The 27,919-nt window shown below is 49.6% G+C and overlaps 1 protein-coding gene across 9 annotated transcripts in view; it reads left to right on the forward strand.

The window, feature by feature from the left end:
• MARK2 (microtubule affinity regulating kinase 2) overlaps window positions 1-27,045 on the forward strand; it is a 115,337-nt gene extending 88,292 nt beyond the window's left edge. For 3 of the 9 annotated variants that reach the window (XM_075569999.1, XM_075569998.1, XM_075570002.1), the window contains exons 3-19: window positions 3,751-3,804; window positions 4,297-4,345; window positions 4,443-4,508; window positions 4,897-4,967; window positions 5,320-5,376; window positions 7,446-7,682; window positions 7,933-8,052; window positions 8,618-8,717; window positions 8,961-9,073; window positions 11,951-12,083; window positions 14,984-15,162; window positions 16,791-16,888; window positions 17,605-17,757; window positions 17,980-18,234; window positions 18,520-18,546; window positions 22,062-22,106; window positions 25,032-27,045. In XM_075569999.1, coding sequence (XP_075426114.1) covers window positions 3,751-3,804; window positions 4,297-4,345; window positions 4,443-4,508; window positions 4,897-4,967; window positions 5,320-5,376; window positions 7,446-7,682; window positions 7,933-8,052; window positions 8,618-8,717; window positions 8,961-9,073; window positions 11,951-12,083; window positions 14,984-15,162; window positions 16,791-16,888; window positions 17,605-17,757; window positions 17,980-18,234; window positions 18,520-18,546; window positions 22,062-22,106; window positions 25,032-25,383 — 2,109 coding nt within the window. In that variant the 3' untranslated portion in view covers window positions 25,384-27,045. The remainder of the gene's footprint in view (window positions 1-3,750; window positions 3,805-4,296; window positions 4,346-4,442; window positions 4,509-4,896; window positions 4,968-5,319; window positions 5,377-7,445; window positions 7,683-7,932; window positions 8,053-8,617; window positions 8,718-8,960; window positions 9,074-11,950; window positions 12,084-14,983; window positions 15,163-16,790; window positions 16,889-17,604; window positions 17,758-17,979; window positions 18,235-18,519; window positions 18,547-22,061; window positions 22,107-25,031) is intronic. The other 6 variants (XM_075570003.1, XM_075570006.1, XM_075570000.1 and 3 more) reach the window with 6 other exon arrangements.
• The last annotated feature ends 874 nt before the right edge of the window (window positions 27,046-27,919 follow it).

The following is a 27,919-nucleotide window of genomic DNA, read 5'->3' on the forward strand; positions in this document are numbered from 1 at the left end:
TCTAGGAATCGGGCTCTCCAGTATTGTTCAGTATATGATGTGTTGGGTGCAGGGATTGTGTGTGTGTTCAGTGAATAACATTAATTGTATTAACCCAGCAACTAGGAAAAAGTGGGTGGAAACATAACTGTGAGATATGTGAATTAGACAAGGACATTACTAGTTCTAGAAACAAACCAGTTAAAATATGTATCACTAGTTATTAAGAAACCATGTGCTAGCAAATGCAGTGCTGATACTTGGACAATCAAGGCCTCCTCAGCCTGTGCACAAACATAGTGCTGCCCCATGATCAGAAGAGGAGAGAGACAGTTCTTGCTTGTGTAAGAAATTATATCATGGGTCTGCTTGTATTAAAGTGGATCTGGAAAATGGCAGACTTGACGGCTGCGCTTATACAGACAGCGACGCGACCGATGACGTCGACACTGCGATAGTTGTCTTTGGAGTTTTGGCGAAGTTGCAGCCAGCGACGTCATAAAAGGGGAGGGCAGAGGCACGGAGAAGCTCCCGATTGGCCGCAAGGGGAGAACGTCACCGAAAAAAAACAAACATAAGGCTGCGCTTATAATGCCGTCGTGGCAAAACAAATGCATTGTCGTCGGCGCTTATAGTGCACATGACGGCAGCAAAGCGACGGAGCGATAGTGCTACCAGAACTCTGGTATTCACTGATATTTCATTTTTTTCGGCGACGGTCTCCCATTGCAGCCAATCTGGAGCTTCTCCGTGCCTCTGCCCTCCTCTTTTATGACGTCGCTGGCCTTGCAGCCAGCGACGTCACCAAAACTCCAAGGACAACAATATCGCAATGGCGACAGGTGACGTAATCGGTCGCGTCACCGGCTGTATTAGCGCAGCCTCCGTGACTACCAGATTTCTGGTAGCACTGGCGCTCCATCACGTGCAATATAAGCGCACGCGACGGCAACAATGCATTTGTTTTGCCGCGACGCGCTGTTGCCGGCACTATAAGCGCAGCCTTAGACTAAAGCCTCAGTCCGTACATAAAGTACAAGTGATCTAATAGGCGCTTAACACAAAGTAATCACTATTCTTAAAGTGATAAAATAAATCGACAATAATATTGTGCAACAAATGTGCATAAAAATGTACAAAAATAGTGCACTATAAGGTTGTAACTCCCTGCTCAAACCCTCTGGCGGGGCCTGTCTTCACTTGTCCCAAGAAGTTGAACTGTATTCTGACAATCCAGGTGGAGCATAAAGGGAAAAGACAACATAGCAAATCTAAATGCAGATAATAGTGCAAAGATGAGTTCAACTTGATTCTTGGCTCTTATGTGCAGCCTACTCACCAGATGTAAGATGTAGTAAAGCAACTCCAAAAACGTGGCAAACTATTCTTTTGTACCAGGTCATGGTGTGCATAAGACAGTAGTATCAGGAGAGATGTACCTCAGCAATAGTTGAAAAGGGTATCCATAGCATAGATCAATAAGGTATAAAAAGCTTTATATTAAGGGCGTAAACAATCGCACTTACAATAATGCAAATATAAAAAGGCACATAACACTATCGTGTGTTGGTAGACGTCGCTAGATACTGCCCCTCACCACATCTGCCTCCGTTCCGTCACTTGTGGGAACCCCCTGCGCCCGGGAGCCTCCCTGCTGATGGTGTTTGCAGTCTCTGCTCCGTTGCGTCCTCGTGGGTATTTTGCGTCACTTCCGGTTTCGCCACCGTGGCTTTCAGATACTTGGGAGCGCGTATGCCTGGTGCTCAGTAACAGCTGGGTACTCCCACTTAACGCATTTCGCCGATCCGGGTCAGGGCTTCATCAGGGGTGTACCGCCCCCATCTGCTCAGGATGTTGGATCAGTGCAGGCTGGGTGTGGATATGCAGATAGAATAATGATGGGCGCCAGGAGCCCCGGGCTGTGTGCTCTTCTCAATCCAAGCGGAGCTCCTGGCGCCAATTTATTCAAGACAGTCACAGGGAGGGGCAATCTGCAGTCTCTGTGACCCCAGTTAGCGAAGGTTTAGGCATCCCAATCCCCACAAATCCAGGGTCAAAAATCTGTGTATTTAGGGCATCTGGCGAGATGTGTGTTGCCTCGCTCAAACCCCCAAAATTTATAAGGTCGCGTGCTGCCAGGGAGTGAGTAGAATATATCAAATGGAGTGTACAGGGTACACAAAAAGACCCCAGATAGCAGCGCACCGCAGACCAGAGTAGTATTAAATCATGGTCCAATTGTGCGACTAAACAAACAATTAAAATAATTTTATTACAAATAAATTAATAAAAACGTAAATCCTCCTAAATCTCTGATTTAGGAGGATTCACGTTTTTATCCATTTATTTGTAATAAAATTGTTTTAATTGTTTGTTTAGTCGCACAATTGGACCATGATTTAATACTACTCTGGTCTGCGGTGCGCTGCTATCTGGGGTCTTTTTGTGTACCCTGTACACTCCATTTGATATATTTAGGGCATCTTACAGAGTAAAAAGCATGGTTAGAAACATACAGGGTGATCGATATAGACTGGCCTATTCCCACTGTAGGTGGTCACAAGGCAAACCATGTAGTTGTAGAGATGACCAGTTCCTAGGACTGCTCCTGCCCATCTGTCCTGGAACCTCGCCCGATATTTAGGTGCAGGGGTGTATGCCAGACAGCGGTCCTTGGGTGTCTTTGTCCAGTGGGTGATATTTGGCATGTTGGATCCTTGGAAGGTTTGTGGAGCCAACCCCATGCAAGGGATAAGATACTCACAAGGATGACTCAGGCCCTCATTCTCTCACGTCTCGATTACTGCAACCTCCTGCTCTCCGGCCTTCCTGCCTCTCACCTGTCTCCCCTACAATCTATCCTAAACGCTGCTGCCAGAATCACTCTACTCTTTCCTATTTCTGTCTCAGCGTCTCCCCTCCTGAAATCCCTCTCCTGGCTTCCGATTAAATCGCGTATCTCACATTCCATTCTTCTCCTCACTTTTAAAGCTTTACATTCTTCTGCCCCTCCTTACATCTCAGCCCTAATTTCTCGCTATGCACCATCCCGACTCTTGCGTTCTTCTCAAGGATGTCTTCTTTCTACCCCCTTTGTATCTAAAGCTCTCTCCCGCCTTAAACCTTTCTCACTTTCTGCCCTACACCTCTGGAATGCCCTTCCCCTCAGTACCCGACTAGCCCCCTCGCTATCCACCTTTAAGCCCCACCTTAAGACACATCTGCTTAAAGAAGCATATGAATAGCACTGGATAATCATGGACACATGACACATAAAGCTTGGCCCCCTGCAGACGCACTTACTAGAATTCCCTCCTACTGTCTCTGTACGTTCTCCCTACCTACCAATTAGATTGTAAGCTCCTCGGAGCAGGGACTCCTTCCTTAATGTTTCTTTTACAGTATGTCTGAAGCACTTATTCCCATGATCTGTTATTTATATTATTTGTTATTTATATGATATGTATTACTACTGTGAAGCGCTATGTACATTTATGGCGCTATATAAATAAAGACATACAATACAATACAATACCACTTGCATTATCGCCAAACTGTTCACGTTTACTTGTGTCTAGAAAACCGCGTGAGATTTCTGTTGACCTTTTGGGAGTACTGTATTCAGTTCATAGATTCAATAGCATGTTCTGCGTAATACTAGTTGGGCAGTGTTGCCCCCACGGGCGGGTCTGGCTACCTCATCAATGGGTATACAGATGTATGTGTGTTGTAAATACACAAATTACAGTATATATATATGTGTTTTTTCAGGTTGCTGTAAAAATCATTGACAAGACTCAGCTGAACTCTTCTAGTCTGCAGAAGGTAAGGCATGTTCTGTAGTACTGTGGCATAGGAGAGGTTAAGTGGCACTGTAGGGCTCTGGCATAGGAGTGGCTACGTGGCACATGAAGGAGAGGGCTTTAGCTATTCATTCGTCAGGGAGAGGTTAAGTAACGCCCTGCATATTTCTGGCAGCAAAGGTGTTAAGTATCTTCCTGCAGAACCGTTGTTGTTTCATTCTCTCCCTAACAGCTGAGGGGGTACTGGATTTCCAGGGCCCCCCTGAGCGGGCCCAGGCCTGACACTGGGTTGTAATAGCAATGCAGGCGGCGATGGAGATAGGATTATTGTTAAACATCTGGGTTTTAGAGCGATTTCCGACTGTAAAAGGAATTTGGTGTAATATGTGAGGGAAATCTGTACAGAAATAGCGAAGGCACAGAGGTGCGTATGTGTGTGTGGGGGGGGGGGAGGGGGGATAAGCACAGGAATAGCACTCTCTCTTCTGTGTGTAAATTCTCTCCCTCTCCCCAGCTCTTCAGAGAAGTGCGAATCATGAAGGTTTTGAATCACCCAAACATAGGTAAATCCCTCTCTCCTCCCCTCTCGCATGGGCCTTGCTCTCCTCTGTCCCCCTCCAAGGATCCCTCACCCTCCTTCTCTTCTCTCGCCTCTTGCAGTTAAGTTATTCGAGGTTATAGAAACAGAGAAGACGCTGTATCTGGTTATGGAGTATGCAAGTGGTGGTAAGTTTCCATTGTACCTTGTCGGCAGCAAAGCTAAGCACGGGAATGACTGGCCCTGGGAGCTTACAATCTTGAGGGGATTTGGATCAAGTAGGGGCTGCAGTCTGCATGCTTCATATCAGCCCTTTCTTGGTCTCTTGCCCCATCACAGTTTATAGTTATAATCTTGTGTATGCTTTATTATTCATATCAAGGGGTTTTACAGATATTAAAATTATTTTCTTAAATTATTTTTTCCTTTCTCATTTTCTCTCTTACTCGCTCTCCTTTCTGTCCCATACTTTCTCTTCTCTCCTATGCCTCCTCTCTAATTTTTCTACCCTTTTCTCTTACCCGCTCGCTTGCCTTCCCCGCTCGCTCTCTCCCCTTTTCCTTTTTCTGGTCCCAGGTGAAGTTTTCGACTACTTAGTTGCGCACGGGCGAATGAAAGAGAAAGAAGCTCGTGCAAAATTCCGTCAGGTGAGTCCCGCATCTCATTTTAAGTTAAATGACAATGCAGAGGCGCTTCATTTCTTCCTAAGATGGATGCCTCTCGTCTTCTGCCTGATTTTTGGTTATTTTTAAAATGTAACTGTTGTACAGAGTAGAGCAAAGCAGCCACAACAATATTCTGTCCCAAAGAGCTTGCAATCTTAAGGCAGCAGTCAAATTAACTTGGTCAGAACCCATCTCTCTCTTGCAGTTCTGTCTAAGCTGCAGCACAACAGGCTGGCCAATGCAGGAGTTGAATCAAGTCCTTATTTTAAAACCGATGTTCGTAGGATGGGAAGTAACACACGAGTGCAAACTTTCCCTTTGTCTCTATCCTCAGATCGTTTCAGCCGTTCAGTACTGTCACCAGAAGTTAATCGTACACAGAGACTTGAAGGTACGTTTGGAGAGAGAGATCATGGTGGGTAGGGGAGACTGGTGGTAGGTATGGGGCTCACTAGTGAAGGATGTAGAGCCTGGCACCTCTAGGACTGGACAGTGTAGGGATACAGAGCCAGGCACCTCTATGGCTGGATGGTGCAAGGATACAGAGCCTGGCATCTCTAGGGCTGCATGGGGTACACTGCTCGGCACATGGATACAGAGTTTGGCGCCTCTAGGGATGGGATATACACAGAGATACAGTGCCTGATACCTACATGGTTGGATGGATACAGTTGGGATGAAATTAGTTTAATTTATTTGTATACTCATATTTATCAGAAAAGTTCTTAAATAAAAATACTCCCTTACATATATTACTAATAAATAAAATAAGACAGACAAAAAAAAAAATGAAGTAGCGCCTCTATATAAAACTAATTAATAAAATGAACAGGTCAAGCTAATCATAAAAGGTGCTTGGTGGGGTGGCTAGTTTAAGACTTATACACAATGATAAAGACTAAAAATGTGTAGCAATATAAAGACTAAATCACTACTTGTATTGGAATTAAAAATACCCGCATGTAGGTTATAAAATGTTAACAAAATTTAATAACACAAAAAATGTAAAAAGTGAAAAAGTAAGAAATAAAAAAATGAAAAAAATATATGAAGAAACCTTCAATAAAAAGTCCTGTTCCAATGATATTTGCACCAGGTTCCTGCAGCCCGTTTCAAAGGGATCACCAGTCCCTAACCATATCTGAAAAAAGAAAAGAAAAAAACAGGCGCAATCCTAGTGCATTAACATAATAAAATTTGTATTTCAAGGAACATAAAATCTTTCAAATGCCCACTCACAAAGGTCAAGCGAAAAATAGCATGTATGAGATTGGCTCTCATGTGCCGTCAGCTTAGTCCTCTCAGTGCAGCTCCAGGTACTGGCGTCGTCACGTGACTCTCCTCGTGTAGCCGGTGAACCGGAAGCTCGCACTCGGTGTTCGGCTGGAAAGAGACCCTCCGGACAGCAAAGCCCTCCAAGTCCTCTATGGTTGGATTGAATTAGGGCCGTATGGTACACACAAAGGAATAAGTCTCTGGCAACAAGTAACCACAGTGCTCGTGGGCATATGGCGGTCGCAAACTAGAGTGCGAGCTTCCGGTTCACCGGCTACACGAGGAGAGTCACGTGACGACGCCAGTACCTGGAGCTGCACTGAGAGGACTAAGCTGACGGCACATGAGAGCCAATCTCATACACGCTATTTTTCGCTTTACCTTTGTGAGTGGGCATTTGAAAGATTGTATGTTCCTTGAAATACAAATGTTATTATGTTAATAAATAAAATAACCTCATACCTCCTGGCCTCATGCGTATGCATTCAGACTCTATACAATGCACACTTTCATGTCATCCTGTCTCCCAAACACACCACTTAGGCTTGTAATATAGTGTGTGCGCCCGCGCGCGTCTGTGACGCACACTTTTTGTAGGTATACAGTCCGTGCTGCCGGGTGCGGCAGGCTGGGAAGGGTGTGTGTGTGGATTGTGTGTGTGGATTGTGTGTGTGGATTGTGTGTGTGGATTGTGTGTGTGGATTGTGTGTGTGGATTGTGTGTGGATTGTGTGTGTGGATTGTGTGTGTGGATTGTGTGTGTGGATAATTTATTAAATAAGATTTTTAAAAGAAAAAAAAAACAAGTTGAATAAATAAAAAATATTTTTATTGTGCACTTATATACACACACACACACACACACACACACACACACACACACACACACACACACACACACACACACACACACACACACACACACACACACACACACACACACACACACACCATACATACATTACAGCGCCGGTTGCTGCGCATAATTATTTTCATTGACTTCTCCCTCGTCGGTCAGCTGCACGCTCACTGCCGTGCATGCGCGAGGCCCTAGTTTAGAACGGCTGGGTAACCACGGCCAACCTATAGGTGCCGCGCGCACGTCGGAGCGCGGTCGCCCACTATATAACAGCCTTTAGATGGTGTTTTTCATGGGCAGGAGCTCTTACCGTTTTCCTCTCCTCAGGCGGAGAACCTCCTGCTAGACTCGGACATGAATATTAAAATTGCCGACTTTGGCTTCAGCAACGAGTTCACTTTTGGAAACAAGCTGGACACGTTCTGCGGGAGCCCCCCCTATGCGGCCCCAGAACTCTTCCAGGGCAAGAAGTATGATGGCCCCGAGGTGGATGTATGGAGCCTGGGGGTCATACTCTATACGTTGGTCAGCGGCTCCCTGCCCTTTGACGGGCAGAACCTGAAGGTAAAGTTGCCATAGAGGAGGAGGGGGGCGGGGGGGGTGAAACCCTCTGGGTTAGTGCAGATAACACAGAGCTTAGTGAGAGGGATGGTTAAAAAGTGGCAGAGGCTGGCACCATTAGGGCTGGAGGCATTAGATATGACTGAGGCTGGGGAGGGAGAGATGAGCCTGGCAGAGGCAGGCACTTCTTTGACTTGGGTGCACAGGGAGGTGGCAGTGTGACAACCTCTGAATCATCCTCTGTCTTTTCCAGGAGCTGCGAGAGCGCGTTCTACGAGGGAAATATCGCATCCCTTTCTACATGTCCACGGACTGCGAAAACCTGCTAAAGAAGTTCCTAATCCTTAATCCTAGCAAGAGAGGGACACTGGAGGTGAGATATGCAGCCTCTTCCCCCTCCCTGTGAATCCACACTTACTGCACAGCTCACCACCTACATGTGTTACTGATACCCAACGGGTCTGCCCCTCCCAGAACACGGGCATGCTGTGCAGCTGCTTGCCACCTAACAAAAAAAATATCAGACAAGTAGAAGTATTTAAAGAATAGGTTTAAACTTGTAACATTGCCATAGTAAACACTCGCTTTGGTAGGAAATGGGGTGGGGAGGTTACAATCTTTATCTAAAGTCTCTTGGTGATCAGAAAATGTGTCGGTCATCAAAGCCCCCCCAAGGTAAATTAACTCTTTGTGTTTGCAAAGTAATTATAAAGCAGCCATTAGTCACAGGTAATTAGAATTAGCTGATGTGCTTGGAATCCATGTTCCCAGAGAAATGCGATGCATTAAGTTCTCAGCAGGTACAAATGATTATAATGGATGCTTTAAGGGGGGTTGAATCTTTAGAAGGAGAGATTTACAAAGAGTTTTGCAAACAATTTTACTTTTGACCCATTATGTTGGACTGAACCTTTAACTGATTTGACTTCTTATCTTAGCAAATCATGAGGGATCGCTGGATGAATGTGGGACATGAGGACGATGAACTGAAACCATACGTGGAGCCACTTCCAGACTACAAGGATCCTAAGAGGACAGGTCTGTACTTCTCCAGCTTCACCCTGCGGGGGGCACACAGACCTGTCACTGTGCGGAGGGAGGGACACTTGTATAACTCTCTTTTCTGTGTTGCCCTATGGGGGGCGGGGGGGAGAGGGGTGAGACACTCAGAGCTTCCTTGTGTCTGTCACCTTGCGGTGGGGTGTAGCCCTGCAGAGTGTCACTTCCTGTCATGTAGCCCCACAGTATATGTTAACTATTTCTGTTTCTCTCTGCACACAGAACTGATGGTGTCTATGGGTTACACTCGAGAGGAGATCCAGGAGTCTCTCGTAAACCAGAAGTATAATGAGGTTATGGCCACTTACCTTCTGCTCGGGTTCAAGTCGTCTGAGGTACGACAGCCTCTCTCACACTTTACCTTTCTTTTCTCAGCCCCTCTCCCCCTCTCCCCCTCTGCTTCTCGCACCCCGAGGGGCCTTCGTGCTTGCTCTGTTTTTACTCTGGATCCTGTAAAAGGATACCCCATACTTGCATGGCTTGTGAGTCTCCTATTGCTATGAAAATGTATACTTAAGAGTTAAACTGCAAATATTGAACTAAAATGCTAGATCTACATTTTGGTGTGTGTGTGTGTGTATATGGGGGTGTATACTGTATACGAGTGGTGCAATGTGCGCGCGTATATAAGGGTGTGTGTGGGGGGATTATATAGCGGTATGTGTGTTTATAGGGGTGATGCAGTGTGTCGGTGTGTGTGTATGAGGGTGAATATAGGTGGTAGTGTGTCTGTATAGGGGTGTATGTGTCTGTATAGGGGTGTTTTTGGGGTGCGTGCGTATATAGAGGTGTGTATATAAGGGTGTGCAGTGTGTGTATAGAAGGGGTGCGTGTGTGTCTGTATAGGTGTTTGTGTGTGTGCATGGGGGCTCGGGACCAGGGGTTTGTGAGTGTGTATCTATAGGGTGGGGTGTGTGTGCGTATGTGTATATATGTGTGTGTATGTGTGTGTATATATATATTTATATATATATATATATTTATATATATATATATATATATATATATATATATATATATATATATATATATATATATATATAATGTATAAATATATATGTGTTGACAAATCACCAAAAAATCTACTCGCCACCTAGTACCAAACGTGTGCTGCTTGGGCCAATATTTACTCACCCGGGTGTTAAATCCACTCGCCCGGGGCGAGCAAATGTATAGGTTTGTCGAACACTGTATATATATTTATATTTATTTATTTATCAAATATTTTACCAGGAAGTAAAATACATTGAGTTACCTCTCGTTTTCACGTATGTCCTGGCATATATATATATATATATATATATATGTATGTATGTATGTATGTATAGTGGTGGGTATAAAATAGGAATGTGTGTGTATCTATATAATGTGTTGAGTATTTGCAGTTACATTTTATACTTTTTTGAAGTGATGCACGCATTGTATAAAGTTATATAAAACAAAAATCTCCTGGATTACAACCCTCTTCACCCAATTAAATGCAATTTATAAAATTGAAAAAAGGTTCCATCACATTCCTGACCCACCTTCCAATCACGGGTCATCAAAACCAAATGATTTCAAACAATGGAATGAAGCACTCGACAAATTTAAAGTTTATAGAAAACATTTATTGGGCATTATGCCCTAAAGATATATCAAATATATGTACCTATTAAAGGTGAAAAAACAAGATGACAAATATAGGATTATCCCAATCTTGGGACAGTGAAGCAGTATCCAAACAATATGATATGGTGAAAAAGTCCAACCAAGGTCTGCAAAAAAATAGTCCAACAATAAAGAATACTTAGAACTTATGACTTAGACTCCTGATGAATGTCCAGCAATTCAAATCCTCATAATTCAGAGATCATGTCCTCCAATATATATATATATATCTATATATAGATATAGATATATATCTATATATCTATATCTCAAATGGAAATATAACTGTATGCTCATCTGCATGTCTTAGGCAGGTCTGCACCATTCACCGCCTTTCACCATTATCACCCAGCACACAGCACTTCCACTGCAGCAAGGGATTCTGGGAAATGACATGCAAATGAGCACACAGTGCCACTTTTTGCTTCAAAACTATTCTAAACATGGTTCCCTATAGGCTTAAGCTTGCTGCATGGTCACAGCTTTAAGCACAGCCAGGGCTAAGATACATCTTAAGCTTGTACTTTGCTGTGAGAACGGTGATGCATCAGCTTCAATGGGCTCCATGTGAATGGATATTCCAATGTCCGTGGGACTCTTTCTCCCCCCCCCCTCCCGCCCCCCACATATATATAGCAATGTCCGTGGGACTCTCTCCCCCCGCCCTTTCGCCCCCCACAAATATATAGAAATGTCCGTGGGACTCTCTCCCCCCGCCCTTTCGCCCCCCACAAATATATAGAAATGTCCGTGGGACTCTCTCCCGCCCCCCCCACATATAGCTATTTTCAGGGTAATGCTCTGATGCAGCGTCCTGGTTAATTCAGAGACACGCGTGTGTCTTAGTCCATCACGGGAGAGTGGTTTGCAGACCTAGCAGTCCCCAAGCACCGTTGTATTTCTGACCTGGTTGGTCTTTCCAGTCCTATTTAGGGCACCCTCCTGGACCCCTTAAATACTATTCCTGACGTCTTTATCAGCCTTGTGGTTCACGATCACGGCAGCATATCCGGATGCGTACGTCCTGTCTGTGTGCTGCCTCCAGACTCTCCGAAGTATTGTCTATTGTTGGGGCCTATTTTGTTGCAGACCGTGGGTAGACTTTGAAACCACCTTTTTTTGGTTTCTATTTTTCAACATGGTTGATTTTTTGGATACTGCTTCGCTGTCCCTAGATTGCGATGATCATATTCTTGCTATCTTGTTTTTTCACCTTGCACCATATTGTTTGTATCATAGATATTTATTTTTTGATAGGTATTTAGGTGTTTCAGATCTTTATGGTATATTGCCCAATCTATAGTTCTATAAGACAGAAAAGACGTCCCTGGCGCACACACTGCTGCTGTTTGTCCCACCCACTGAACTGCTCCCCCTCTCTCTCACTTTTTCGTACGGGTCTGTTTGTGTTTTGCTAAACTCCTTTTCCATAAATACCTCCCTCACCTCTGCTTGGCGGCGGCCGTTCCATGCAACCACCTCCAGTAGTACTGCTGATTAGAGCAGCTGAATGTGGAAGGCTGAATTTTCTGTGGGGGTTTTTTTTTGTTGCAAAACTTCAGCTGGACAATGATAACTTGACCCTGAAGCCCAGACCACCCCCGGACCTCACCAACAGCACAGCACCCTCCCCCGCTCACAAGGTGCAACGCAGCGTTTCTGCCAACCCCAAGCAACGGAGGCTCAGCGACCAGGGTAAGGGCGCACTTTGTTGGTCCCTCTTGGGGGGTATTGGGGGATTTGTTTGTGTGTATACTTTTTTTTTTTATCAAGTGCGCAAAAACAATGGGTTAATATCGCATGTAGATGCTGCCTGAATGCTGGTTTTAACACAAAAACATAGATATTTATATAGAATATAGCATTTGGCGCAGAAACATAAGAGTCCTAAAGGTGATATGGAACCGTATGGATTAAGGGCTGAAGTTTGATAACGATAATAAATTAATTCAAATATATTGCTTATATTTGAATTGCACAAAAAGCTACTCACCCCCTGGCCCCACCCCAATTTTTTTTAAATGGAATCAGTTCCTAATAAGAAAAATGTTGCGTCTCTGCACCATTATTTTCCCATTTTATTTTCCCAAAACAATCTGCCACATCTGTAGTGGCACAAGTCTACAATTCTGTATCTCCTCACTATCCCACCCATTCCCTCCCCCTCCCCTCATCCTCTCTCCTCCCCCCCATCCTCTCTGCTCCCTCTCCCCCATCCTCTCTGCTCCCTCTCCCCCCATATCCTCTCTCCTCCCTCTCCCCCCATATCCTCTCTCCTCCCTCCCCCATATCTTCTCCTCCCTCCCCCCTATCCTCTCCTCCCTCTCCCCTATCCTCTCCTCCCTCTCCCCCATCCTCTCTCTCCTCCCTATCCCCCATCCCCTCTCTCCTTCCTCTCCCCATCCTGTCCTCTCTCTCCACCCTCTCCCCCATCCTCTCTCTCCTCCTCTCCTATCCTCTTTCTCCTCCTTCTCCCCCATCCTTTCTCCTCCTTCTCCCCCATCCTTTCTCCTCCTTCTCCCCCATCCTTTCTCCTCCTTCTCCCCCATCCTTTCTCCTCCTTCTCCCCCATCCTTTCTCCTCCTTCTCCCCCATCCTTTCTCCTCCTTCTCCCCATCCTCTTTCTCCTCCCTCTCCCCCATCCTCTTTCTCCTCCCTCTCCCCCATCCTCTTTCTCCTCCCTCTCCCCCCATCCTCTTTCTCCTCCCTCTCCCCCCCCTCCTCCCTCTCCCCCCCATCCTTTCTCCTCCCTCTCCCCCATCCTTTCTCTTCCCTCTCCCCCCCATCCTCTTTCTCCTCCCTCTCCCCACACCCGATCTTCTTTCTCCTCCCTCTCCCTCCCCCAATCCTCTTTCTCCTTTCTCTCCCCCCCAATCCTCTTTCTCCTCCCTCTACGGGCGATCTAGTGAGGAACAGCTATGGAGAGCTCTGCAGCGCCACCTGCTGCCCAGAAGCTGCCTACAGCCCGTCTCTCCTCCCGCCTACAGCTGTTCTTTGATCAGCTGAGCGTGGCATTTCTAAGGCCACGTCCATAGCAGGGGAAGCCACGCTGAGCCGTGCGGACGCTCCGCGCTGAGCCCCTGCATCCTCAATGAGGATGTCTTTAGAGGGGGCTCACGCGAGCGTCCGCAGGCGTGCTGAGGAGTTGGATTTTTCAGCCGACAGCCAAGCTGTTTTTCAGCGCGCTGTCGGCTAAAAACATCCAATCAGCGCGAAGCAGCGTCAACGTGACGTCGGTGCGTCGCGGGTGATTGGCCCAGCGACGTCACTGCCCCGCCTCCCTCAGCCTCCCCCGCCTCCCGATCGCGCCCGCTGGCTCGCCTGCATGTGCATGAAATCGCACAGGCTTCAGCCTCAGCGTCAGCGCGGTTCAGCACTGCTCCCATCTCTATGGACGCAGCCTTAGGCAGGTCTGCAACCCCACCTTTCACCATTATCACCCAGCACTTCCACTGCAGCAAGGGATTCTGGGAAAAGACATGCAAATGAGCACACAGTGCCACCTTTTGCTTCAAAACCATTAACATGGTTCCCTATAGGCTTAAGCTTGCTGCATGGTCTTAGCTTTGAGCACAGCCAGGGGGGGAGGGATAACAATCCACAGCTTGCACTCAGAGTACTTGCATATAAAAACAGGTGCTAGTCTCAAATAATAATGTAAACAATATTACCATCCTTGCGTCCGGTAAAGAAAGACTACACTCAAATCCAGTATACCACGAAAATCTGTCTGAAAATTAGTCATCAGTACAAAAAATAGGCCGCCCAATCCGACGTTTCGGTCCTGGAGCGGGACCTTTCTCAAGGAGGGACTAAATCGCATCTATACACGGGAGGGACAAGCACAGATAACATTCCAAGAGACACTGTTTTAAGTAAAGCCCTTGCTTGCTTTATTCATTGTAACACCGCCGGAAGAAGTGATCAGTGTATGTTCTCGAAAGCTCGCACACATAAAAGCTTAGCCACAGAACAGTATCGTCTCTTCACTTTAAAAAACAAACAAAAAATAAATATATATATATATTGCTGAATGCAGTTGAGTGACACCCCAAAATAATTAGAGAAATAAAAATCTTTTAAAATATTTTAACGGTAACATTTCCTCAGTAAATACAAGCTTTGTGGTGGGGTGGGCGTTGTTAAATCTTTATCTAATGTCTTTTAGTGATGGTCAGTCCTCAATCCCCCGGGTAAAGTGTACTTTCTTTGCAAAGTAATTATGAAGCTGTCATTAATCAGACACCACTTACAAATTAGTAGGTGAATGCTGCACTCCCCAACAAAGAAAATAATAATAAATACCGGTGCTCAGGAATCTCTGGGTGGTTTTCCAATATCAGATAGGAAGGAAGAGCCTGAGCACTACGGATTTCTGCTAAGAAAAGATTTATTTGTGAGCCAGCGTGATCACACCGGCTCACAAATAATTTTTTTCTTAGCAGAAATCCGTAGTGCCCAGGCTCTTCCTTCCTATTAATCAGACACCGCCAACACCCACCACCAGCCGGGGCAATACCGCTAGTGTGTGTGTGTGTGTGTGTAATCTATATCTATATAATTTATAAACTGTATTTACATTGTGCTTCTCTCAGCTGGCCCAGCTATTCCCACCTCCAACTCGTACTCCAAAAAGACCCAAAGCAACAATGCAGAGAACAAGCGGCCCGAGGAAGACAGGGAGAGTGGGCGCAAGTCCAGCAGCACTGTCAAAGTGCCCCCCAGCCCCCTGTCTGGGCTGGAGAGGAAGAGGACCACCCCCACACCATCTACGGTGAGGGACGGCTGTTTGGGTGTTTGGACATGGGCTCTTAACCCGGACTGTGTGTGTAGAGATTATACGGTTACACGTGCTGGACATCTCTACACAGTCCCTGCACATACACAGTGCCAATCAGTTACACATACACATGCTGCCCATCTTTACACTGGCACTGTGTATGTGCAGGCACTAACAGTATACACATGCTGCCCATCTTTACACTGGCACTTTGTATGTGCAGGCACTAACAGTATACACATGCTGCCCATCTTTACACTGGCACTTTGTATGTGCAGGCACTAACAGTATACACATGCTGCCCATCTTTACACTGGCACTGTGTATGTGCAGGCACTAACAGTATACACATGCTGCCCATCTTTACACTGGCACTGTGTATGTGCAGGCACTAACAGTATACACATGCTGCCCATCTTTACACTGGCACTGTGTATGTGCAGGCACTAACAGTATACATACAGTAACCAGGGAGCCCTGCTTGTGTAGCCACTGTCATATACAGAGCACGTGTGGAGAGGCGACCGTATACAAATACAGAATGTGTGCATATGTGCTCTCTGGGGCGCATGTTGAGATGCATGCCTTGACAATTTTGTTCTGCAGTTTTGTATATGTATGTGTATCTATATAAAAAAGGGGAGAGGGAGTAGGGAGACGTGCGCCGAATAGATGGGCAATTCAATTTGGTTAAACTTGTACTAGTGATTATTATATGCAATATAATTCTGGAAAAACGATCAAATATATCCTAAAAGGTGAAAAGGTTTGATACACTAAGTTGAGAGAAATATTTCAGAGAAATATATTGTCACTAGAAATCCTTACGCCCACAAAGATGGTGCTATTCTGTGTGACGGGAAGCACCTTGAAAGATCTGCAAGTGCTTCTCCTGCAGCTGCTTCACCGGGTAACATGCCTGGGCTCTCACCCTGGATAGATATTCAATACAAAAAGCGCAGAACGCCTATTGTGTGATTCCGTATATTTAACATTTCATCAACATTCACAATAGATTTTACACTCGCATGTCGTCAGCATAAAAACAGCACATAGAGAAAAAAGGCTCTGTTTCCTGCTCGTGTTCTCGCATCTGTCTCCACCAGCGTTAGACTAGCCACAGCACAATACTTTCCAGCATCCTACATCGCGGTAACGGAAGGTTCCGCGGAATAACGATCTTACAGCAAATTGAACCTCTCTTGCATGCAAGATTTACCAGGAGAATATACAATCCAAGGGGATGATGACCTGTTCACACGCCAGATGTTATCCAATCAACATACTACTTCCAATAGCACATTTTACTTATACACATTATCTAACAGAAACATACGCAAAATATAGTCCTAAGTCAGTGAGAGACTGTTACAGGCGTGCACAGATACACACCGGATATTTACACGGTAACCAAGATGCCACAGATAATAAACTGCAATGTATCAATTTATAGAATATTATAAAAAAAAATTTTTTTATATATTACACACGTTTCTTTTCATAGAAACATTAGATTAATTCCTCTGCCCTGGTTTGCGTGTGTGTTTTTGACAAAGCTGTACACTTTTGTAACCGCCCTCTCCCATCTTATTTTTCCCTTTCCGTTCTTTCCCCTCTTGCAGAACAGCGTCCTTTCCACTGGTACCAACCGCAGCCGTAACTCGCCCATGCTAGAAAGACCCAACCTGGTTACAGGATCCATTCAGAACGGCAAGGACAGGTGAGAGCCGATCTTCTCTCGCTGCCTTCTGTGCTGTTTTAACTCTAACAGGATTGGTCTGGTACTATGTAGGACTAACCCCCTGTCCATGCCAGAGGGACCTGCATCGCATTATAACCCCCTGTCCATGCCAGAGGGACCTGCATCGCATTATAACCCCCTGTCCATGCCAGAGGGGCCTGCATCGCATTGCTTTAGCACGGAGGGTGTTATAACAGTCTGTTTCAGACATTATAGATAAGGCATATTATCCTTGCAAGAGCCTACCCCCATACCTCCCACCATACTGTGTTTCTCCCTTGTCTCCCTCCCTCCTGACCTGATGTCATTCACCCCTGTCACCTGGGCAATGGACTGTATGGGTCATAGCTCCCTTCTGTCTGTGTCACTGTCTCAATGCGGGGGGGTCACAGACTAATATCCCCGTTTTTGTCTGTCAAGATCACCCTGCAGCGGGGGAGATACTCATAGCTCTCTTCTGTCTTTGTCACTGTCACCCAGTGGGGCAAAGACAGACGCATAGCTCCATTCTGTGTGTCAGTGTGTCATTAGCTCCTTCATTATAGAAAGTCTCCCTCCCTCCTCCTTCTTCCCTCCTCCTTCCTCCCTCACGCTATCCTTCCCCCAATCCTTGTCGTTCTGTGCTTCCACCTCCTGTTCTGTTTCTACCCTTCCCCCACCCCCTCCTCCTCGTCCTCCTCCTCCGCCCGCCTCAGCTTCTCCACGCCCGGGTCCCGTGCCTCCACCGCTTCCGCCCCAGCCACCTCCGCCCGGATCCGTCAGCACCAGAAATCCATGTCCACCTCCGTGCACCCCTCCAAACCCACAGCCCCCTCCTTGGAGGGCAACTGCGACTCCCAGAGATCCAGGCAAGTGTAATGGGGACAGTAGGGCTGGTGGGGAAAAGGTGTGTATCCAGCAGCCTCTCCATAGTAAACAGCGCTCAGTGACTCGCTGCCGTGCAGAGCTTATAATCGAATTGACATACTGTGCTCGGGCTACAGGATTGCACCTTCTAAAAAGCCCCAGTTTTATTGACCCGTAATCTGCTGCTCTTTGTCTGACCTCAATTTGTTTCTCCTCCCTCACAGCACAGCCCCTCAGAGGGTCCCCGTGGCATCCCCCTCAGCCCACAACATCAGCAGCGCAGCGCCAGAGCGCACCAATTTCCCCCGCGGCGTGTCTAGCCGCAGCACGTTCCATGCGGGTCAGCTGCGCCAGGCCCGGGACCAGCAGAACCTGCAGTTCGGAGGAGTCACGCCTGCCTCTCCCTCCGGCAACAGCCAGGGCCGGCGTGGAGCCAGCGGCAGCATCTTCAGCAAGTTCACTTCCAAGTTTGTGCGCAGGTGAGAGAGAGCGAGAGAGAGATCATTAGTTGTAGGTTGGTTATTGTTGTTTTACTTTTGTGTAGGGCAATCTAATGTGTAGAGCTGACAATCTAATTTAGTGAAATCCCAAGAGAAAAGAGTTTGCCAATTCATGAATTGCTCCTTAATTTCAGACAGCAATAGGAAGTGTTTAAAATCCACTGGTAGTACTTGTAATTCTCTGCAGCAGCGAAGCATTAAAGAGAAAACTATGTCATATTTATACTTTTTTTATTTTTGTTTTCCTCCCATTCCTCTGTCTAGAAATCTGTCTTTCAGATTTCCAAGAAGGTAGGCATGGACCCCCTCTCCTCCCCTCACTGCCTCCCCCCTCTCCTCCCCTCACTGCCTCTCTCCTCCCTATCACTGCCTACCCCCTCTCCTTCCCTCACTGCCTCCCCTCACTGCCTCCCCCCTCTCCTCCCCTCACTGCCTCTCCCGCCTCCCCCCTCTCCTGCCCTCACTGCCTCCCCCCTCTCCTCCCTATCACTGCCTACCCCCTCTCCTTTCCTCACTGCCTCCCCCCTCTCCTCCCCTCACTGCCTCCCCCCTCTCCTCCCCTCACTGCCTACCCCCTCTCCTCCCCTCACTGCCTACCCCCTCTCCTCCCTATCACTGCCTACCCCCTCTCCTCCCCTCACTGCCTCCCCCGTCTCCTCCCCTCACTGCCTCCCCCCTCTCCTCCTCTCACTGCCTACCCCCTCTCCTCCCTATCACTGCCTACCCCCTCTCCTCCCCTCACTGCCTCCCCCCTCTCCTCCCCTCACTGCCTACCCCCTCTCCTCCCCTCACTGCCTCCCCCCTCTCCTCCCCTCACTGCCTCCCCCCTCTCCTCCCCTCACTGCCTCCCCCTCTCCTCCCTATCACTGCCTACCCCCTCTCCCCTCACTGCCTCCCCCTCTCCTCCCCTCACTGCCTCCCCCCTCTCCTCCCTATCACTGCCTCCCCCCTCTCCTCCCTATCACTGCCTACCCCCTCTCCTCCCTATCACTGCCTACCCCCTCTCCTCCCTATCACTGCCTACCCCCTCTCCTCCCTATCACTGCCTACCCCCTCTCCTCCCTATCACTGCCTACCCCCTCTCCTCCCTATCACTGCCTACCCCCTCTCCTCCCTATCACTGCCTACTACCTCCTCCCACTCTCCACCCCTTTACTGCCCCCTCTCCTCCCACTCCCTCCTCACCCCTCTCCCCCTTACTGCGTTCCCCCCCTCCCCCTTACTGTGTTCCACCCCTCCCCCTTACTGTGTTCCACCCCTCCCCCTTACTGTGTTCCACCCCTCCCCCTTACTGTGTTCCACCCCTCCCCCTTACTGTGTTCCACCCCTCCCCCTTACTGTGTTCCACCCCTCCCCCTTACTGTGTTCCACCCCTCCCCCTTACTGTGTTCCACCCCTCCCCCTTACTGTGTTCCACCCCTCCCCCTTACTGTGTTCCACCCCTCCCCCTTACTGTGTTCCACCCCTCCCCCTTACTGTGTTCCACCCCTCCCCCTTACTGTGTTCCACCCCTCCCCCTTACTGTGTTCCACCCCTCCCCCTTACTGTGTTCCACCCCTCCCCCTTACTGTGTTCCACCCCTCCCCCTTACTGTGTCCCCCCTCCCCCTTACTGTGTCCCCCCCTCCCCCTTACTGTGTCCCCCCCTCCCCCTTACTGCGTCCCCCCCTCCCCCTTACTGCGTCCCCCCCCTCCCCCTTGCTGCGTTCCCCCCTCCCCCTTAATGCGTTCCACCCCTCTTCCTTACTGTGTTCCACCTCTCCCCCTTACTGTGTTCCACCCCCTCCCCCTTACTGTGTTCCACCCCTCCCCCTTACTGTGTTCCACCCCTCCCCCTTACTGTGTTCCACCCCTCCCCCTTACTGTGTCCCCCCCCTCCCCCTTACTGTGTCCCCCCTCCCCCTTACTGTGTCCCCCCCTCCCCCTTACTGTGTCCCCCCCTCCCCCTTACTGCGTCCCCCCCCTCCCCCTTACTGCGTCCCCCCCCTCCCCCTTAATGCGTTCCACCCCTCTTCCTTACTGTGTTCCACCCCTCCCCCTTACTGTGTTCCACCCCCTCCCCCTTACTGTGTTCCACCCCTCCCCCTTACTGTGTTCCACCCCTCCCCCTTACTGTGTTCCACCCCTCCCCCTTACTGTGTTCCACCCCTCCCCCTTACTGTGTTCCACCCCTCCCCCTTACTGTGTTCCACCCCTCCCCCTTACTGTGTTCCACCCCTCCCCCTTACTGTGTTCCACCCCTCCCCCTTACTGCGTTCCACCCCTCCCCCTTACTGCGTTCCACCCCTCCCCCTTACTGCGTTCCCCCCCTCCCCCTTACTGCGTTCCCTCTCTCCCCCTTAATGTGTTCCGTCCCACCCCCTTACTGTGTTCCGTCCCACCCCCTTACTGTGTTCCGTCCCACCCCCTTACTGCGGGGTCCCCCCCACCCCCTTACTGCGGGGTCCCCCCCACCCCCTTACTGCGGTCCCCCCCCACCCTTTGCACCTCTCCCACCCCTTGCACCTCTCCCACCCCTTGCACCGCTCCACACACCCCCTTGCACCGCTCCACACACCCCCTTGCAACCCTCCACACCCCCTCTTCCACCGCTCCACTCCCCCTCTTCCACCGCTCCACTCCCCCTCTTCCACCGCTCCACACCCCCTCTTCCACCGCTCACCCTTCCCCCTCTTCCACCGCTCACCCTTCCCCCTCTTCCACCGCTCACCCTTCCCCCTCTTCCACCGCTCACCCTTCCCCCTCTTCCACCGCTCACCCTTCCCCCTCTTCCACCGCTCACCCTTCCCCCTCTTCCACCGCTCACCCTTCCCCCTCTTCCACCGCTCACCCTTCCCCCTCTTCCACCGCTCACCCCTCCCCCTCTTCCACCGCTCACCCTTCCCCCTCTTCCACCGCTCACCCTTCCCCCTCTTCCACCGCTCACCCTTCCCCCTCTTCCACCGCTCACCCTTCCCCCTCTTCCACCGCTCACCCTTCCCCCTCTTCCACCGCTCACCCTTCCCCCTCTTCCACCGCTCACCCTTCCCCCTCTTCCACCGCTCACCCTTCCCCCTCTTCCACCGCTCACCCTTCCCCCTCTTCCACCGCTCACCCTTCCCCCTCTTCCACCGCTCACCCCTCCCCCTCTTCCACCGCTCACCCTTCCCCCTCTTCCACCGCTCACCCTTCCCCCTCTTCCACCGCTCACCCTTCCCCCTCTTCCACCGCTCACCCCTCCCCCCTCCCCCTCTTGCACCGCTCACCCCTAACCCCTCCCCCTCTTGCACCGCTCACCCCTAACCCCTCCCCCTCTTGCACCGCTCACCCCTAACCCCTCCCCCTCTTGCACCGCTCACCCCTCTTGCACAGCTCAGCGCTCCGCTCGCCAGCCCCCCCTCGTGCTCTACTCGCCCCCCCTTCCAACCTGTGCCTTCCATCCCCTCGTCCAACCCGCTCTCCTCTCGTCCACCCCAGCCCATCTGTCCCCTGAAGAGCTGACAATCTAATGTTGTATAACTGTAGATGGGCAGAGACTTATACCATCCAACCCAAATCTCCTCCTACAATGACACCATACTGTAGGTTCTGGCAGGGTTACGTGATGCTCTGCGGGGCTGTGGAAGAAGAAATGTTAAGTGGCGCTTTGCAGGGTCCCAGGCAAACAGTGTTGGGTGTCACTGCAGGTCGAGGATACTTGATGCTCTGTAGTGTCTTTGGCAGGAGAGGGGTTAAGTGACTTTTTGCAAGGTCTCTGGCAGTGGGACATGCAATGCTGTGCAGGATTTACAGGCCACACACTAAACTTTTCTGCCTCTCTCTTTTGAGGAATCCAAATGAGCCAGAAGGGAAAGATCGAGTGGAGAGCACCAGGTGAGCATCCCAAAGTCTCCCTCTCCCACTATCCTCTGCCTCTTCTCCCCTCTCCCACTATCCTCTGCCTCTTCCCCCTCTCCCACTATCCTCTGCCTCTTCTCCCCTCTCCCACTATCCTCTGCCTCTTCCCCCTCTCCCACTATCCTCTGCCTCTTCTCCCCTCTCCCGCTATCCTCTGCCTCTTCCCCCTCTCCCACTATCCTCTGCCTCTTCCCCCCTCTCCCACTATCCTCTGCCTCTTCCTCCCTCTCCCACTATCCTCTGCCTCTTCCTCCCTCTCCCACTATCCTCTGCCTCTTCCCCCCTCTCCCACTATCTTCTGCCTCTTCCCCCCTCTCCCACTATCCTCTGCCTCTTCCCCCCTCTCCCACTATCCTCTGCCTCTTCCCCCTCTCCCACTATCCTCTGCCTCTTCCCCCCTCTCCCACTATCCTCTGCCTCCTTTCCCCCTCTCCCGCTATCCTCTGCCTCCTTTCCCCCTCTCCCGCTATCCTCTGCCTCCTTCCCCCCTCTCCCGCTATCCTCTGCCTCCTTCCCCCCTCTCCCGCTATCCTCTGCCTCCTTCCCCCCTCTCCCGCTATCCTCTGCCTCCTTCCCCCCTCTCCCGCTATCCTCTGCCTCTTCCCCCCTCTCCCGCTATCCTCTGCTTCTTCCCCCCTCTCCCGCTATCCTCTGCCTCTTCCCCCCTCTCCCACTATCCTCTGCCTCCTTCCCCCTCTCCCGCTATCCTCTGCCTCCTTCCCCCTCTCCCGCTATCCTCTGCCTCTTCACCCCTCTCCCGCTATCCTCTGCCTCTTCCCCCCTCTCCCACTATCCTCTGCCTCTTCCCCCCTCTCCCACTACCCACTATCCTCTGCCTCCTTCCCCCTCTCCCGCTATCCTCTGCCTCTTCCCCCCTCTCTCACTATCCTCTGCCTCTTCCCCCCTCTCCCACTATCCTCTGCCTCTTCCCCCCTCTCCCACTATCCTCTGCCTCCTTCCCCCTCTCCCACTATCCTCTGCCTCTTCCCCCCTCTCCCACTATCCTCTGCCTCTTCCCCCCTCTCCCACTATCCTCTGCCTCCTTCCCCCCTCCCACTATCCTCTGCCTCCTTTCCCCCTCTCCCGCTATCCTCTGCCTCCTTTCCCCCTCTCCCGCTATCCTCTGCCTCCTTCCCCCCTCTCCCGCTATCCTCTGCCTCTTCCCCCCTCTCCCGCTATCCTCTGCCTCCTTCCCCCTCTCCCGCTATCCTCTGCCTCCTTCCCCCCTCTCCCGCTATCCTCTGCCTCTTCCCCCCTCTCCCGCTATCCTCTGCCTCCTTCCCCCTCTCCCGCTATCCTCTGCCTCTTCCCCCCTCTCCCACTATCCTCTGCCTCCTTCCCCCTCTCCCACTATCCTCTGCCTCTTCCCCCCTCTCCCACTATCCTCTGCCTCTTCCCCCCTCTCCCACTATCCTCTGCCTCCTTCCCCCCTCCCACTATCCTCTGCCTCCTTTCCCCCTCTCCCGCTATCCTCTGCCTCCTTTCCCCCTCTCCCGCTATCCTCTGCCTCCTTCCCCCCTCTCCCGCTATCCTCTGCCTCTTCCCCCCTCTCCCGCTATCCTCTGCCTCCTTCCCCCTCTCCCGCTATCCTCTGCCTCTTCCCCCCTCTCCCACTATCCTCTGCCTCTTCCCCCTCTCCCACTATCCTCTGCCTCTTCCCCCCTCTCCCACTATCCTCTGCCTCTTCCCCCCTCTCCCACTATCCTCTGCCTCCTTCCCCCCCTCCCACTATCCTCTGCCTCCTTTCCCCCTCTCCCGCTATCCTCTGCCTCCTTTCCCCCTCTCCCGCTATCCTCTGCCTCCTTTCCCCCTCTCCCGCTATCCTCTGCCTCTTCCCCCCTCTCCCGCTATCCTCTGCCTCCTTTCCCTCTCTCCCGCTATCCTCTGCCTCCTTTCCCTCTCTCCCGCCTTTCCCCCTCTCCCGCTATCCTCTGCCTCCTTCCCCCCTCTCCCGCTATCCTCTGCCTCTTCCCCCCTCTCCCGCTATCCTCTGCCTCTTCCTCCCACTATCCTCTGCCTCTTCCCCCTCTCCCACTATCCTCTGCCTCTTCCCCCCTCTCCCACTATCCTCTGCCTCTTCCCCCCTCTCCCACTATCCTCTGCCTCCTTCCCCCTCTCCCGCTATCCTCTGCCTCCTTTCCCCCTTTCCCGCTATCCTCTGCCTCTTCCCCTCTCTCCCGCTATCCTCTGCCTCTTCCCCCCTCTCCCGCTATCCTCTGCCTCTTCCCCTCTCTCCCGCTGTCCTCTGCCTCCTTGCCCTCCTGTCCCCCGCTATCCTCTGCCAGCCTGCCCCTCCCACTGTCTGCCCCCTTTCCCTCCCTGAACTTGACTTCCTCGGCCGCTCCCCTTGCCCCGCTCCTCCTCCTTCCCCGCCTCCACACACACTCTTGGTCCCCCTCTCGATCTCACTCTGCTCGCTCACTTGCATATTAATATCTGTGGTTTCTGTTTCCCAGCAGCCTTTGCTCACTTCTGTCCTATAATTTGAACCCCTCTGGTTCTTCCTTTCCCACCTACGGGGATGATGGTTACTGCCCAGAAGTGCTGCAGAGCCCCCCCGCCCCCTCCCTTTGTGTGTGGGGTCAGTACAGGAATAGCATTATTATAATTGTATTTATATCTATTCATAAAGCATCTTATTACATGTGGTATTTATAGACTGTGCTTTATGAATATAACATTGTATAAAAATATACTGAATTTATATAATTATGTATTTATATAGCATCGTGTATAAATACTACATATGATAAGGTGCTTCATAAATAACAATGACATAAATGCGTTGTATTAGAAGCAGCTTTATGAATGCGATATAGACATAGGAAGTTGTGAGTTACATGAATCACGTTTGTTGTTGGGTATAAGCCGTGTGACCTGATCCGATCCGTCCTTCCTCAGACCTCACCTCAGTGTGGTGGACAAGGAGAAAGACGACCCGCGTGACTCCAAACCGCGCTCCCTGCGCTTCACCTGGAGCATGAAAACCACCAGCTCCATGGAACCCAATGAGATGATGAGCGAGATCCGCAAGGTCCTGGACGCCAACAGCTGCCAGCACGAGTCTCAGGAGAAGTATATGCTGCTGTGTGTGCACGGGTCCCCGGGCCATGACAGCTTTGTGCAGTGGGAGATGGAGGTGTGCAAACTCCCGCGCCTCTCCCTCAATGGTGTGCGCTTCAAACGCATATCCGGCACCTCTATGGCGTTCAAGAACATTGCCTCCAAAATCGCTAACGAGCTAAAGCTTTAACGAGTCTCCCGGCGCTTGGGGGAGAGAGAGGACTGCAGTATAGGAATCAAGACACTCACAGCCGCCTGCTCTCTCCAGCCGGCCCTTCATTTAGCAGAGGCGAGAGGACGCAGGACACATCTTTATTTTGCCCGCTGCTGTCGTTCTGGAGGGGCAGAGCAGGGAGTAAGGAGGAGACGAGCAGGGAGTAAGGAGGAGGCAGGCAGGGTGCAGAGAGAACAGCTTCTCCTTTAAATGTAGGTTTTGAGGGTATTTTATTTCTGATAGATTTATTTTTATTTCCCCCTCGTCTGTTTTTTTGTTTTGTTTTGTTTAGATTGGGGATTGGGCTCAAATCATGTAATAGACGGATAAACAGGGATTGGGTGACAAGAGCACAGAGCAGTTATTCTCCCCCCTCCACAATTTATATACATGTCCTGTATTGGCTCGGTTATCGAGAGCCGTGTGCTGCAGCTGGTGCAGACGGGGTTAGAAATGAGAGATGTTAGGGAGTATCAGTATCATGTCACTTTGTACACAAGGGATCAAAATCACGTTTCAGACACTGAAATAACAGCTCAATGTGCCCTTAATAAACCGGTACAGACAGACGCACAGGATACACAGGCAAGGCTAGTGAAGATCCGCACACACAGCACACACATGAGGAGGTTTGTGCAGAGGGATGGAACAGGTGGCTATGTGACGGAGGAGGAGGAGGAGGAGGAGGAGACCTGTTGGCCAGCTGATGTTTTATAAATAAATATGAATGCAGGTTTTTTTTTTTTTTTTTTACATTTTATTATTTATTCCTATGGAAGGTGGTAAACTTCTAGCTGCAGTTTTAGGACATTGGCGAGTAGTTCTAACACCACATACACATCCTGTCACTTACAGACACTCATACTGGAAATCTGACTCTCCCCTGTTAACACTGAAATGTAACTTGTGTGGAACCTTGATGTATAACACACACTCAGCGGGGGGCGGGGGGGACATGTACCCCAAGATCTCTTCTGTAAGAGTCCACATCACCATTCTGCCTCGAAAATACTGTGTGTCCCTCAACCCTCTTGCTTAACAAATATCCCAAAATATACTGCACACTCTGCTCTGAGGCGACCGGAACTGCACAGTCGCAAACACAGCGTAGTTTAAAATAGCGGCCATATTTAACCCCCACCCAAAAAAATGATGGACTTTACAGACCTATTTCTCTGACCATGGGGAAGTTCTGTAGGATTTCACAGTGCAAAGTGAAGTAAATAACACGTATTCACTGAGGGGGAGAGCTGCACCGTTACAGACGATGTGAGGACAGTAGTAGCTGTGAACAGAGAGAACAGCGTGTGCTGTGTATTAACTCCTCAGCTTCCAGAGTGGTCTCTGTATCTGTTGTACATATATATCCGAGAATACTGCAGGTGACTCGCACCGGCAGCTGAGGGGTTAAGCGCTCGCTGCGTCACTGATATTATTTCCCGTGTGAATAATTTAATTGCTGTTTGGGGGGACAAAAACACAATGACGGTAATGATTTATTTTTTTGGTTTTCGTTTCGCTGTGACATTCCTCCGCCCGACCATGTAATTTAGTGACTGTTTTATTATTTCTCCTCCTCCCCAGCTCTCGGAAAGAGTGATGAGAATGTTTGAAAAGTAAAAACAACAAAAAAACAAACACGCACAAAAGAAATTGTTTTTATTTTTCTGTTTTTCTGTTGACCTTCCAAAGGAAGAACAAACAGCTGTAGCCTTTGCGATGGTATACAGTGGTATTGTGTCTGAGACAGTCGCTTAAGTGTTATGGTACTAAACTACACTATTTAAAAAAAGGTTTATTTTGTGAAGCCTTTGTTTTGTACAGTATAAATCTCTATATGGGGAAAATAGACTTCCTTCAATTATAGCGAGATAACAAAATGGCCCCACGCCCTCAGTGGAGGGGTAGGTGGTGTATGTTAAAGGTAGGTAAAAAGCCATTGAAGAACACCAATAGTGATGGAAATACCAGCACGGGGTAAGAAGGTTATTTTTCCCAGTCCACCCTGTAAACACATCGTGATGTTTCGATCCTCCCTCAGGATGTCTGCATGATGGACTGAATAAATAACACCTTTTTCTGTCCCCTGTGCTGATCGATATATAGATATATATTCTCATCTTTTAAGGTCAAGGGACCACTACTGTGTTTTGATATTAAGCGAGGGAGATATTAACAGCGCTCAGAGAGCGAGAGGGAAAAAGATGCGTTCTTATAAAACCGGGCGAGATCCTAAACGTATCTTTACACTTCTATTGGTCCAGAGGAAGCGACTCAAATGTAAGCGTGCAACATTTAGCAATTATGTCTTACAACGGATACAAGCCTTTCCAGAAAAAAGGTTGCTGGTATCTTTCACTGCCTTGTTTTGATGATTAATGGGATTTCTCCCTGTATACCTTTTCATTACTAAAACATATCTACTTCATCGGCCATTGCCATATAATATTATACACAGTAAGACATTAGCGAGCAAAACAGTCACTGCCTATAGAATAAGCATCAGTTGTAT

This window comes from Ascaphus truei, chromosome 14, assembly GCF_040206685.1.
Source record: "Ascaphus truei isolate aAscTru1 chromosome 14, aAscTru1.hap1, whole genome shotgun sequence".
NCBI lineage: Eukaryota > Metazoa > Chordata > Amphibia > Anura > Ascaphidae > Ascaphus > Ascaphus truei.